General features: G+C 41.6%; 1 protein-coding gene across 1 annotated transcript in view; it reads left to right on the forward strand.

Annotated features, from left to right (window-relative positions):
• DNER (delta/notch like EGF repeat containing) overlaps window positions 1-13,848 on the forward strand; it is a 322,779-nt gene that overhangs the window by 222,639 nt on the left and 86,292 nt on the right. The window contains exon 7 of the mRNA XM_060151911.1: window positions 3,952-4,065. Within this exon, the coding sequence (XP_060007894.1) occupies window positions 3,952-4,065 (114 nt within the window). The remainder of the gene's footprint in view (window positions 1-3,951; window positions 4,066-13,848) is intronic.

The following is a 13,848-nucleotide window of genomic DNA, read 5'->3' on the forward strand; positions in this document are numbered from 1 at the left end:
TGTGCTTTAGCCATGGGGTAAAGTGTTTGGGTTTTATTCCAAGCTCTTGGGGAAACCACTGGAGGGTTTTAAATATAAAAGTAATAGGATACAAATTATGTCTTAAAAACATCTCTCTGGCTGCTCCCATGTAGAATTGATTTTAAGAAATCAAGTGTACTCATCAAGAGATGAGTTAGGGGACCATTGTTTGAGTCCTGGTGGGAGGCAGCGATGACTAGAACTAGACAATATGAATGGTGTCATATGGTTGTGATGATAATTTGGAAGGCGGTCCATGAGTGCTTATGGTTTGGTTATGAGGAAGCACCATATTACTAGCTGGAAGGACAGGAATGGGGATGTTTACTGGTATTGGCCTCCATAGTTAGGTATAGACTTCTGTCATTTGGGAACCAAAATGAAGGAAGCTTGTCACTGCTGTGTATTTTTAGGGAAGTGTAAATGACAGTCACATCTTTTCTGCATCCTTCTGTGTCTTTACACAGGCCTTTCTCTGTGTTTTGTCAACCTTCCCCTTGGGAACTTACAATGTAGATCTTCAAGGCCTGAAATGCCTGAAATACATACATTCGTATGTGTGCAGGAACAAATTCTCCCTGACACACACCAATGGTCACCACTTACTACCTCCCCCACCCACTGTGTTGACGCCATCACAGTCTGGCTTGACCATCTTCTACCAGGTCATCTGGGTGCCTGTCACTGCTCTGGTAGGATAAAGAGACGTTATTCACGATTGGCATAGTTACTTCATTCCCCAGAAAGGGACTAGCTTTCTGCAGGGTGGAAGGAAGAACCCAGGCAAAGCTTTAATGGTCTTTGTTCATTTAAAGTCCTACCAATCCCTCATTTAGTTTTGACTCTGTGGTTATGACATCAAATTAAAAAACAAAAGACACAGGAAGGGAGATCTACAAGGCTTAGGTATCCAGCTCAGAGTATCACATATAGCTCAATGTCAATGATTTGTCTGACAACTGCAGGTAAGTCTCTGCTCTCTGAGGGTCTAAGAAATGACTCACTGGTGTTTAAGAGCCCTTTGAGTCAGATGCAGGGTGCTCATGGCTCCTTGCCCTGGGGTGGGAGGGAAACGCAAGAGGGAGGGGATATGGGGATATATGTATAGGTATAGCTGATTCACGTTGTTATACAGCAGAAACTAACACAACAGTGTAAAGCAATTATACTCCATTAAAGGTGTTAAAAAAAAAAGTCACACGAAAAAACCCCCAAATATATAATGCTTTTAAAGCTTGGGAACAGAAAGCAATGGCACAGTGACTGATCTTGAGCCGTGCTCCTCACCGGAGGGGGCTCCTGGCATTTGAGTGAGAAAACTGTGTTATTCTGGACCATTTTAGGCAGTGCAGGGCTTCAGCGTCTCCACCGTGGGATGCCGGTGTGACCCTCTAACCATTATGCCAATCCCTAACATCCCCACATCGCAAACGTGGGTTATCCTCTTGGACTGATATCTTCCTAAACTTGAGTCCAATATTGGAGCATTTAACAGCACTGCAGATTCACCTTGCTTATAGTTTTAATTTAATATTAGATCTGTTAGGGAATTCCCTGGCTGCCTAGTGGTTAGGACTTTGCACTTCCACTGCAGGGGGCCTGGATCCAGTCCCTGGTCAGGGAACAAAGATCCTGCAATCCGTGCAGAGAGGCCAAAAAAACAAAAAAAACAATTTAGATCTATTAGATAAGAGCAAATTAAAGGCATGGGACGATTTGTGTATTATCAGACAATGTGGTTCTTAAAAAGAAATTGTTGATATTAATAAATATAGAGTGTTTAACTAAATTTGTAAATGGGACCAGACATTCATTAAGGAGGCCCTTAAAAGTGATCTTTTCAAAATAAATATCTTTTAGTTAGGGATGCATAATGAAGTCTTTATAGGTGACAAGAAATTTTCTTTAAGATACCCACAGGGATGATATGGAAGTATGAGGAGACTAGATGAAATTAAATGGACAAAATGTGAATAGTTTTGAATTTAGACATTTTATTTGAAAATATATTAACATAAAATTGTTATAGTAAGATATTCTGTTCTGAATTTTGGAGTGGATTTTTGTCCTCGTGTTTGGATTTTTAGTTTACATGATTATCTTACTCTTCTCATACCCATGAATTAGCTCCAGTCCCCTAGACAGTTTTTTTTGTTTTGTTTTGTTTTGTGGTATGTGGGCCTCTCACTCTTGTGGCCTCTCCCATTGCGGAGCACAGGCTCCGGATGCGCAGGCTCAGCGGCCATGGCTCACAGGCCCAGCCGCTCCACGGCATGTGGGATCTTCCCGGGCACGAACCCGCGTCCCCTGCATCGGCAGGCGGACTCTCAACCACTGCGCCACCAGGGAAGCCCCCCTAGACAGTTTTAAAGCCTGTAAGGAAGGGTAGGATTGCAAACAATGGCCTCCATGATCACAGTCTGTAATTTAGACTAGTTTGGCAGGTCATTGAAGCTCAGGCCAATCATCTTTCTCCTAACATTGATTTATTTTTGCAAATACAAATGCTAATGACAGTCTTTCAAAACGAATAATTCAGAAAGACAAGTTTTTAATGTACTTTATGTACATCCTGGAAAGCACAAAATGTTAGAGTATGATTATAATTTTGTAGGAAATATCTGTGCATAAACATTTCTGATAGGAATGATCTCTAAAGTATTAATATTTCTGTCACTCAAATAGCATAACTAAGGGTAACATTTTTCTCTTTCTATTTTAAATCTTGTATTTTCCAAATTTTCTTTCATAATCATTTTCCACTTTAAAAAACATAATTGCATGTTATTTTTTAAACTTGCCTTTTGTGGGGGGGCTTTGTTTTCAAAGTTAACAAAGTATTTGGAATTTATTTGAGGCTTCTCAGCTGCAGGGGTATTCCAGTAGATACAAGTCCTTATTTTCTCATCACACATATGTGGTTACGTTATTAACCAAAAAAACACACCACTGGAGGCTTGCTTGCTTCACCGAGAAAATTTACTGGGTTAGGTTTGTGCTTCAAATTAGAATTAAGATGCATATAGTCATATGCTTAATATTATATGTGTCTCAACCTTTTTGTCTTTAAAATGAAGGGATAGGGTGTGAATTGAACACCGAGGGTCTTCTAGCTGTAAAATATAAAAAGTTAAAAAATTTTAAAACCTACCTGGCAATTTTCCTAGTGGTTTTTTTAAATAGGTACTGGGATGACCTTGGGAAAGTGGCTGTCATCTCAGTGGTCAAGCAAGACATTACAGAGCCTGTTTTTCCTTAGGTCAGAAGGAAAGGACAGTGGTCTTCAGGCTCAGTTTCTGAAGGGTCCGACTAACATTTCAAAATAAAATTCGGAGCTAACGTTGAAAAAAGTATCTCTTTGCATAAAGTTTTTTTTTTTTTTTTTTTGGCTGCGTTGGGTCTTCGTTGCTGCGTGGGCTTTCTCTAGTTGTGGCGAGCGGGGGCTACTCTTCATTGTGGTGCATGGGCTTCTCATTGCAGTGGCTTCTCTTGTTGCGGAGCATGGGCTCTAGGTGCGCAGGCTTCAGTAGTTACAGCACGTGGGCTCAGTAGTTGTGGCTTGCGGGCTCTAGAGCACAGGCTCAGTAGTTGTGGCGCACAGGCTTAGTTGCTCTGCGGCATGTGGGATCTTCCCGGACCAGGGCTCGAACCCGTGTTCCCTGCATTGGCAGGTGGATTCTTAATCACTGCACCATCAGGGAAGTCCTGCAATAAAGATTTTTGCAAAGCAAATGACTGTTGAACTATGATTCTAAATGGCTCTGCTTGTTTCTTGTTGTAAAACCAAATTAGATCAAGGATTGCCTGGGAGACTAGTTTAATGATGCTGCCTTGGTTGGATGGGTACCAGTTGACTCCATCAATTCATGGGATGGTTCATCAGAGTTTTGGGACAAAATATTTTATAAATGTCTGTCTTGTTTTGTTCAGGTTATACTGGAGAGCTTTGCCAATCCAAGATTGACTACTGTATCCTAGACCCATGCAGAAATGGAGCAACCTGCATTTCTAATCTCAGTGGATTCACCTGCCAGTGTCCAGAAGGTAAACATTATTACCCCAGGAATAACGTACGTTTTCCATTTTAAATCATACATTAATTTGATGACCTTGTACTTCAATTTTCTGAAAAATCTCTACTCAAGAGAACTTCCTATTTTGTTCCATTTATAAAACAATATATAAACTGGTCCTTTCCTTTTAAGCTCTGTGCTAGAATAGCTTGGAAATTATGTCTGAATATTAGACATAATCTCAAAATTTCTGCAATTTTCATTTATACGTTGAAAATGAATAACGATAATAAAATGGAATTTCTTTCTAATGGCAAATTTCACTTGTTAAGATTCCTATTTTTTAAACCATGCATTTGGTTTACGTTAAAAAAATTTCAACATAAAGTTCATCTGTTTTTGTCTTTACATCAACTTTATAACATCTTGGAGACTTCTAGTCCCCTGGAAAGCCACATCTTTAGAGCTACTTTTAATAAAAAAAATAGTTGTACTGTTTTCAGTTTCACCTTGAAGAAGCAGGCAGATAATTCCAGCTATGGAACTGCTGTTCAAGGAATGATTTTGTACTTGGAGGAAGTTTTCTTCCCATTTCTGCTTGGAGGGATGTTATGGAAGGGATTGCTTTAAACCTTTAATATTGTAAGAATAACATGATATTAGAGGTGTTTTTTTCCCCCTAAAATAATCAGGAGCATGTGGGCTCCTGATCCACAGAAGTGACCTTGACAACTGCATAGAGTAGGCTGACATCCTATGAAGAGATTAAATGTAGCGTCTGCGTGTGTAAGGAAACATCTCTTCACTCAGAATAACCTGAACTGCACCTCGCTGAGAGGCTGGAGTGGGGCAGTGGTACAGATCGGTGTTGATAAAAGGCCACCGACCTCCTGGGTAACCCGAGGGCTCGGGGTTGCCAGGGGCAGCAGCCACTGTCGACAGTGCCTCATACCCTTCCATATTTTGAACACTGAACAGTGCAGTGGCTAAGGAAGTGAATTCTGTGTCCCAGCTTCTGCTCCCCTGGGCAGAGGCAGGAACGAGTGGCGGTGGCTCTTTTGGTTATCCCCAAGCTGTGTGTGCTTGTGACGGATGTGGTTACCATGATGATGGAGTTATATGTGCTGGACCGTCTCCACTCTTCATTTCAGTGTCTTAAGCAAATGGGAAAACTGGAAACGTTGGCAGGCGGATGACTGAGTCAGTGGCACCAATTGTCACCCAATGCACAGAGCGCTGGGCAGTTTCTTACAGCTTTGCCCCTCCCTGGGTTAGTCGTCTGCCATCTAACTCTCGTTGTAGGCTGTGCTTAGAGTCAAGGGCGGGCTTCAGGGTCAGCGGCTGATTGCTGACAAATCATTAATTCCCCAACCCCATCCAATCCTCCTTTCCCTTTTCTAGTGAATGTGTGTGATGAGGACCCTGCTTCCCTCACAGGGACATTTTGGGATCGAATGGGACTTTGGGGAGAGGTCTTTGAAAGCTCCAAAGTGCTTTATTATCATAGTTCTGATTGCTGCCAGGAAGTTCAGATGCCAGCCCAGAGGCTCTGAGAGGTAGTGACTTGCACAAAGTCACACTGGTAGTAAAGGATGACCCTTGAACCAGAGCCCAGGAATTCCGTGCTCACTCATGCTCCATTTTCTAGTTTATAAAGATTTGCCAAGCACATCCTGCATGCCAGGCACTGAGCTGGGTTCTGGGCCCTAGAGTTGTGCAGACACAGGTAAGTCCATAGTTACAAGCAGGAATCGGTGCCTTGAAGACGCACAAGGATCTGCTTAGCTTTGGGGACCCGGGAAAGATGCCCACGTGTGGAGACCCTGAATGACGAGAAGGAGGAGGCTGGCGCAGTTGAGGGCATCACCAAGGAGCAAAGGGAAAGGGGAAGAAAGTGGGTGGCGACGGCTGAGTCCTCAGGGCTTCGCAGGGCTTTGTGCGTGGTGTTGGGGCACGTCACATTCAACCCAGACGGGAGGCCAGAGGCTTAGGTTTGAAGCCCGTTTGGCCTCTTGCTCACCAGCTCTGTGCCTGGGCAAGCGATTCCATACTTCTCTGTGTCTCAGTTTTTTAATCTGTAAAATTGGGACAGTGATAACGCCCACTTCCTGGGGCCCCTGAGGATGGAATGGGAAGATGCTTAGGTAAAGTGCTTAGCACGGTGCCTGGGGAAGTGCTCAGTAAGTATTAGGCACCTTATCATGGCTGTTTTCCTAATAATGGTTATTACTATTAAACCACTGAAAAATGTAAACAGGAATTTGACATTTTTCCTGTGGAGCAGTGTGGAATGTGGGTTGGAGAGAGACAAGACTGGGAGTAAGTAGAAGAGTTTGTGGGACTGTTGTAGAAATCTGGGAAATCAATGTTGACTGCTAGGAAGGGAAGGTAGAATTTGAAAAGGAGAGAAGCTGATGGATTTGGGAGAACTTGGCAGGGAAAATGGAGGGGCCTGGAGATGGATGGGATATGGAGGGGGAGGGAGAGTGACGGGGCAAGTCTGCGGCTTCTCTTACTTTACGGTTGGTTGTGCCATTCGTGGAGAAAAAGAAACATGGAGGAAAAGTGTTCTATTTTGGACACGTTGAGTGTGACATTCAAGTGGAGATGGCAGCTGGGCAGTTGCTGTGAGTCTGGAAGTGAGTGGAGATGTCTGGGCCAAGTCTATACACAGAGACCTTGGTCTATAGATAGTCATTTAAACCTGGCCGTCAGTAGGGTTGTCTAGAGACCTTCTCCTTTATCCAGTAGCCTATCAGTTCCTCCATGTTGTCTTGATAAAGCCTAGAGAAAATGTGATTATCTAGAATTGAAATGATGGAGATGAATTTCCCAGCAAGTCTTCATAGGAAGACTTTCATCCGGAGGTTTACCTTCACTGGAGACTGACCAGGGAAAGTGGCTTCAGTTATAATACGGAAGGATTCATTGCAATGTTTTGAAGCCTCCCAGCAGCCAGCATTTTAAAAGCAGCCCCTCCCACTGACCTGTTCTTAGGGTGCTTTTTGTAGAAACTAATATTTACAGAGCACCTTGCACTTAGAAAAAGCCTGCGTCTCCAGGAGTTTTCTCTTTTCAGCCACGCTGTGAAAACAAGTTTGAAAGCGTTTCAAGTCCACACAGTGTTCTAAAGTTCAGAGCCAGCACTTGACCCTTGCCTGCCTCCTTTTCTTTCTTTTTCTTCCCCCCGCGCCCCGCAGTGATTAACATTTTGGCATGTTTGCTTTATATTTACATATATAGTTTTTGTTTTTGTTTTTGTTTTTTTTGCGGTACGCGAGCCTCTCACTGCTGTGGCCTCTCCCGTTGTGGAGCACAGGCTCCGGACGCGCAGGCTCAGCGGCCATGGCTCACGGGCCCAGCCGCTCTGCGGCACGCGGGATCCTCCCGGACCGGGGCACGAACCCGCGTTCCCCTGCATCGGCAGGCGGACTCTCAACCACTACGCCACCAGGGAAGCCCCTATAGTTTGTTTTTTTGCAAAGTAATTTGAAAGTAAATTATAGGCATCATCACATTTCATCCCAAAATAAATCAGTTTAAGAACAGAATAAATCAGAATAAGAACATTCTCCTTGATATCTACAATACCACACCAAAGAAAATAAGTAATTATTTCCTAATATTATTTGCTCTCTGCCCCATTTTTACCTGCTCCTTTGCATGTTTGTGTTGATTCTGTGTTCCCTGTTTCCCTGTGATATTCTTTGAGGGTGGGAAATGTATTTTATTCGTCTCTCTCTTACTAACTCTCATTATCCTATCATGGAGCTTTTAGTTCCATATTTTATGTTAGTAGGAGGTTAATAAATATTTGTATATTAATTTATTTTAAAAGTCAACACTTAGAAGTCCCTCACACTATGCTTAGTAACTCATTAGAAGGTTACAATACTATGAAGCAAATTATATTAATATTTCCATTGAACAGATTGAGAAACTGAGGCATGAGAGGGTAAATAACTTGCCTGAGATCACATAGCTAGAAATTGAAACCCAGGTAACTTAGCACTAACATTCTTAACCCTTGGCCTATACCATCTCTTAATATATTCTTTAAAGTAAATTTTATTTTGTTTATTTTAAGAGATGGTCTTTGTAACCATAGTCATGAGTAAAATAAATTCAGTTTGTTGGGTTTTAAAACTTCTAAATGTCACTGCTTAAAAATCTTAAGCCTGGAAAAAGCTAGAAAAATTATTTTTTCCTTTCTCTTTTTTGTAAGTGCAGTGAAATCCCTTTACAATAATCTCTCCCAGTCCAGAAAGCTATTAAAACTGGTTTTCCCTCTGGACAGGGCTTTCAGCACTGCTCATTCACATCCTTGCTCTCTTCTGTCCTTTTAATCTTCATCCTATTTCCTTCAAGGAGCCTTTTCCATCTGATCTGGGCTGAGTCCTTAGAGGTTACATTTTTTCCTGAGGACCCATCTCTTTTTAACCTCTCTCCAAAAGTTCAAGGTCGAGGAGGCCTGAGAGACAGCTTGTACAGTAATTATCACATGAGTTCTCCTTCTGGAAGGTATTCGCTCTTCTATACTTACATTTTTATCCTTCATCAACGAGCCCTGTCTTTTCTTTGAATTTCGACTTAATTTTAGCTAGGTCCATATTTGAAAAGTGCAGTTTCAGATTCTGGTTAGAGTGGGGTTGTTAAGAACAAAAGTAAACTTGTCATGAGTGTCTTCTTATTTTTAACTTATTGAAAACAACAAAGGTAAATAATTGGGATCTGGGTTTATTGCCTCTGTATATATTCTTTACATTGATATTGTCTTTATGTTTGGTTTAGAACTTCAAGGTCCTTAACTTTTGAACTAAATGCATTTTTACTCTGAGGAGGACTAATTATAAATACTTACCATCACCGCTTATTGGTATTTAAATATGTATATTTAAATATATGAGTATTTTTGAATACACAAATAAGTAAAATCTGTGTATTACTGTCTAGCCATCGTCTTTGCTTCAGCATCTCATTTAAAAATTTTTTCCTTAGAAAAACAGAGTAGAACAAAGAATAAAAAGAAAACAGCGGTGATAAAAACGTTCAGCAGTAAAGCACATCTGTCGGCCCCGCCTGTGTGACCATTTGCATCGTGCTGGCGCGTCTCTTAGAATCTAATGACCTTCCTGGCATCCACCTATTAGAGAAGGCACCTGGTAACCAGAGACAAAGGGAGCGTAGGCGGCTTCATGACTATTTTGAGGAAATATCATTTGATCACATGTATCTTAAAAACCTTGAATGTAAAAACGTTTTCATGTGGCACCCTTGGCTAGGATTACAGATAAATATAATTGGGATGAACTGCTGTTGCATTACAGTTATGACGGCAAGTATTGCAACCGGGTAGAGGACTCACATTCAATCCTCTCACTCTTAGAACGCAGTGTTGGATCCACTGTCAGACATGCAGATCTTTAAAACATTTTTTTTTAAATTTTAATGAAGTATAGTTGATTTACAGTGGGTTAATTTCTGCTGTACAGTAAAGTGATTCAGTTATTCATATATATATACACACATATATGTATATATACATATATATATACACACGCATACATTCTTTTTCATATTATTTTCCATTATGGTTTATAACAGGATATCAAATATAGTTCCCTATGCTACACAGTAGGACATTGTTGTTTATCCATTCTATATATACTAGTTTGCATCTGCTAATCACAGACTCTCAATCCATCCCTTCCCCACCCCCCTCCCCCTTGGCAACCACAAGTCTGTTCTCTATGTCTGTGAGTCTGTTTCTGTTTTGTAGATAAATTCATTTGTATCATATTTTAGATTCCACATGTGAGTGATATCATATGTTATTTGTCTTTCTCTTTCTGACTTACTTCACTTAGTATGGTAATCTCTAGGTCCATCCATGTTGCCGCAAATGGCATTATTTCATTCTTTTTTTATGGCTGAGCAGTATTCCATTGTATATATGTACTACATCTTGTTAACCCATTCATCTGTCAATGGACATTTAGGTTGTTTCCATGTCTTGGCTACTAAATAGTGCTGCATTGAACATAGGGGTGCATGTATCTTTTTGAATTATAGCTTTGTCCGGATATATGCCCCGGAGTGGGATTGCTGAATCATATGGTAGCTCTATTTTTAATTTTTTGAGGAACCTCCATACTGTTTTCCATAGTGGCTGTACTAGTTTACATTCCCACCAACAGTGTAGGAGGGTTCCCTTTTCTCTGCACCCTTTCCAGAATTGTTATTTGTAGACTTTTTAACGATGGCCGTTCTGACTGGTGTGAGATAGTACCTCATTGTAGTTCTGATTTGCATTTCTCTAATAATTAGAGATGTTGAACATCTTTTCATGTGCATGTTGGCCATCTGTACAGACATGCAGATCTTGTAACTTGGAAATTCCGTTGCCAAGTGTGGACAGCTGGTGTCCTTCTGTGGCCTGGAACTCAGGAGACCTGAGTCTGGGCTTGATGACAAGTGGGAGAGTGGAGTGGTTATGAATGTGGGTGTTTTGGGTCACACTGCTTGGGTTTGAAGTCTGGACCCACTTCTTTCACAGCTTTTTGCTTCTCTGAGGCTCATTTTCCTCATTGAGAAAAGGAGAACGATAGTAGCATACCCTTTATCAGTTGATATGAAGAACAGAAAAAATCCTAAAAACCCTTAGCACTGTGCTTGGCAAATAGTAAGTGCTGAACAAATGTTAGGTGTGATGATGATGATGATGGTGATGGTGATGATAACGATGACGATGATGGTGGTGATGAATATAGTCCTATCACCTTGGGTGGGTCATGTCTTTTTTTTTTTTTTTTTTGGCGGTACGCGAGCCCCTCACTGTTGTGGCCTCTCCCATTGCGGAGCACAGGCTCCAGACGCGCAGGCTCACGGGCCCAGCCACTCCGCGGCATGTGGGATCTTTCCGGACCGGGGCACAAACCCGTGTCCCCTGCATCGGCAGGCGGACTCCCAACCACTGCGCCACCAGGGAAGCCCCATGTCTTTTTTTATCTCTTCCAGCCATGCTTCCTTGTTGTAAAAGGGTTCACTATATTACCTTTAAGTGTCCCTGCTCCTAATCCCTTACTGAATCAATAAATCCATCTTGTTGTTTCAAGCAATGTTTGTAGAGAAAAGTTTCATAATCTCTAAGGAAGGCCTGAGTCTAAAACTTAATGTTGGCCTGAAGGCCCTGTAGGTTAAATCCCATTGCAACGTGCTCCAAGCGTTTATCCAAACTATATTTGTTTATCTACATTTTATAGCCTTGAGAAATCTAGCCATGTAAGTTCTTTTGTCCAACTCAAATGTCAGGGTAATACCTTTCATCTTTAAGGGATTTATAGGCAATAGCCACACATGTCATAAAAATTATCTCTGAGATAATGTGTATTGTTCAGAAACTGGCATGTTACCCAGTAAGGATTTAGGAGTTCTATAGTTCTGGGATTTGGTTGTTTTCTCCAGTATCCTGGTATGTAGGATTTGGTAAAAGTACTGTCTTAGGATCATATAAAACTGCGTGTATTTATTTAAGAAATGTGCAACATGTCCTCATAAAAGCCCCAAATAAAATACTGTTCTTACTCTTTCAAAATTTGGCATTATCCCTAAATGCACCACTTCATTTAGGAATCATAGCAGATGAGATCCTTGGAGTTCCAAGCGGTATATAGTTTCATCTTTTGGACACAAAGCAGGGTATTAAGACTTACGAAGTGTGAGTAAAATTTTATTTCTGTGTTTGGTGCATGCCGATTAAGTTTTGATTTATGGCTAAGTTCATGTTTCCTTTTTGTTCTTTTTCTTTTCTTTTTTCCACATAGCACAGTTTCTCTGAGATCATTTCAAAACACTGCGAGGAATTTTGTTTGTCTGCTTCTCCCATTAGCAGTGGGGACCAGCTGTACTCATTTTAGTGAGTGATGGGTCCTGTTCCTCACTTTTATCTCCGCTTCCCCTCTGGGAACTGTTCTGATGCTCGGTTTAGTGGTGGCAGATGGCGGTTGGAAGTTACAGTGTGATGAGTGAATGAAGAAATAAATAATGATAACTTGGTGCTTTTCTTTTTAAAAAGAGGTAGGCTATACCTAAACAGGTCACCACAAATTCTGATTTCTTAAGGTGTGTGTCTAGACATGCTCATAAAGATTATTCAGCATTATTTCAGGTAAACGCCTTGAACTTCAACTCTTTCTCTCTTGTGGCTAATCGTTGTAATCACACGGCAGCAGCAGTAATAATAACAGTTGTGACGACATTGGCCACTTGTTGAGTGCCTACTCTGTGTTAAGCACTGTGTTTGGCACTTGAAGTTATTATTCAACAAAACAGCAGCTCACAGCTGGGGCTCGAGCAGACTTGAGTTTGAATCTCTTTGATCACTTAGCACTTGGTGACCTTGGGCAAGTAAACTGAAATTCCCTATACCTTATTTTCTGCATTTCTAGAGGGTGGGTGGTATTAATATCTACCCAATGAGCTGTTATAAGAACTAAATGAGTATACAGTGCACAGAAAGTGCCTAGCAGAGAGTGATTAATACGAATGCCATTATTTAATCCCCACAACTGCTGTACAGGGCAGATCCCGAGGCTCTAGGTCTTGGTGGACCCAAGGCACAAGCTCGGCTTTGTCTGGTTCTGGAGTCCGTGTTCTCTCTGCTGCACCAAGCTCCTTCTCTGATCAGGTTCTGCCTTGTGTGAGAGCTGTTTGGGTGCATGTCTGCATTTTCTCACGGGACTGTAGACTCCCTCAAGGCAGTGATGCTCAACTTCTTCTGTATCCATGGAGCACCTAGCACTAGAGTACCTGTGAGCCATGTTGAATGCATGAGTAAGTAAATAGCTGGAAACAGTTGCAGCAGTATCATTTTATGTGGGAGGAAACTGTAGCCAAGATGGATTAACCAGTGTTCACTACTGTAACCAGGTTCATTGCAAACTTACTAATAGCAGCGGTGAGGCGAGGGTTTGGATCTCATCCTTTCAGTGCCCCATTCGTGTATGGTTTAGGGATCACCCAGAGACACGAGAAGAGTTCAGATAAAGACTTTGGGGGTCCCCTTCTCTGGTTCTCTTCTTCCCCAGGACCTCCTCACTCCTCATGGGGTGACTGTCCTGGGCTCCTTCATGGGGTTCCTTTGGACAGAAAGAGCAGATTTGATGCTAGTGTCTTGGTCTCCCTGGGCCATAGTCCCAGCTGAGAATGCCTGCAGGGTGGGCTCCCCAGACATGGAACTCAGCCCATGCTGTTTGCTGCTTCCATATTTGGACTCCTCTTCAAAACTTGCCTGCTCTTGTTCACCTTCAGAGTCATGAGGTAGGTGTAGGGTTTTTTGGTCTGGAGTTCAGAGTTATTTGTGGGACAGTCTGTTTGTTCAAAGCTTACTTTTCCATATCAGAAGCAGAATGTCCATATAATTATTCTTAAAAGCAACAAAGATGCTTTGCAATAGAAACACAAATACCCTAGAAATAAATGGAATTTTTATTTTTTCTTGCAGCAGATTTTATCTCCTTATACATTCCCCAACTCTACACCATAATAGTCGGAGGAGGCTAGAGTGAAATTTTTGTCTAACTTGGACCAAAATACCACACAATACAGTCCAGGGTCTGATTCTGAACTATTCAGATCTAGGCTCTGACTCCTACAGCATATTAAAGTGGGACTGACAGAGAGACCGAGGTCTGAGAGAAATTGAACAAATAAAGCTGGGAAAGTAAAAGGATGCTTGTTTATGACTTTATCATATTCTATTTTTGATTCAGTAAACTTTTCTTCGACTCTGTTTTTCCAATCTAGTTCTCATTTC

This window comes from Lagenorhynchus albirostris, chromosome 6 (assembly GCF_949774975.1).
Source record: "Lagenorhynchus albirostris chromosome 6, mLagAlb1.1, whole genome shotgun sequence".
NCBI lineage: Eukaryota > Metazoa > Chordata > Mammalia > Artiodactyla > Delphinidae > Lagenorhynchus > Lagenorhynchus albirostris.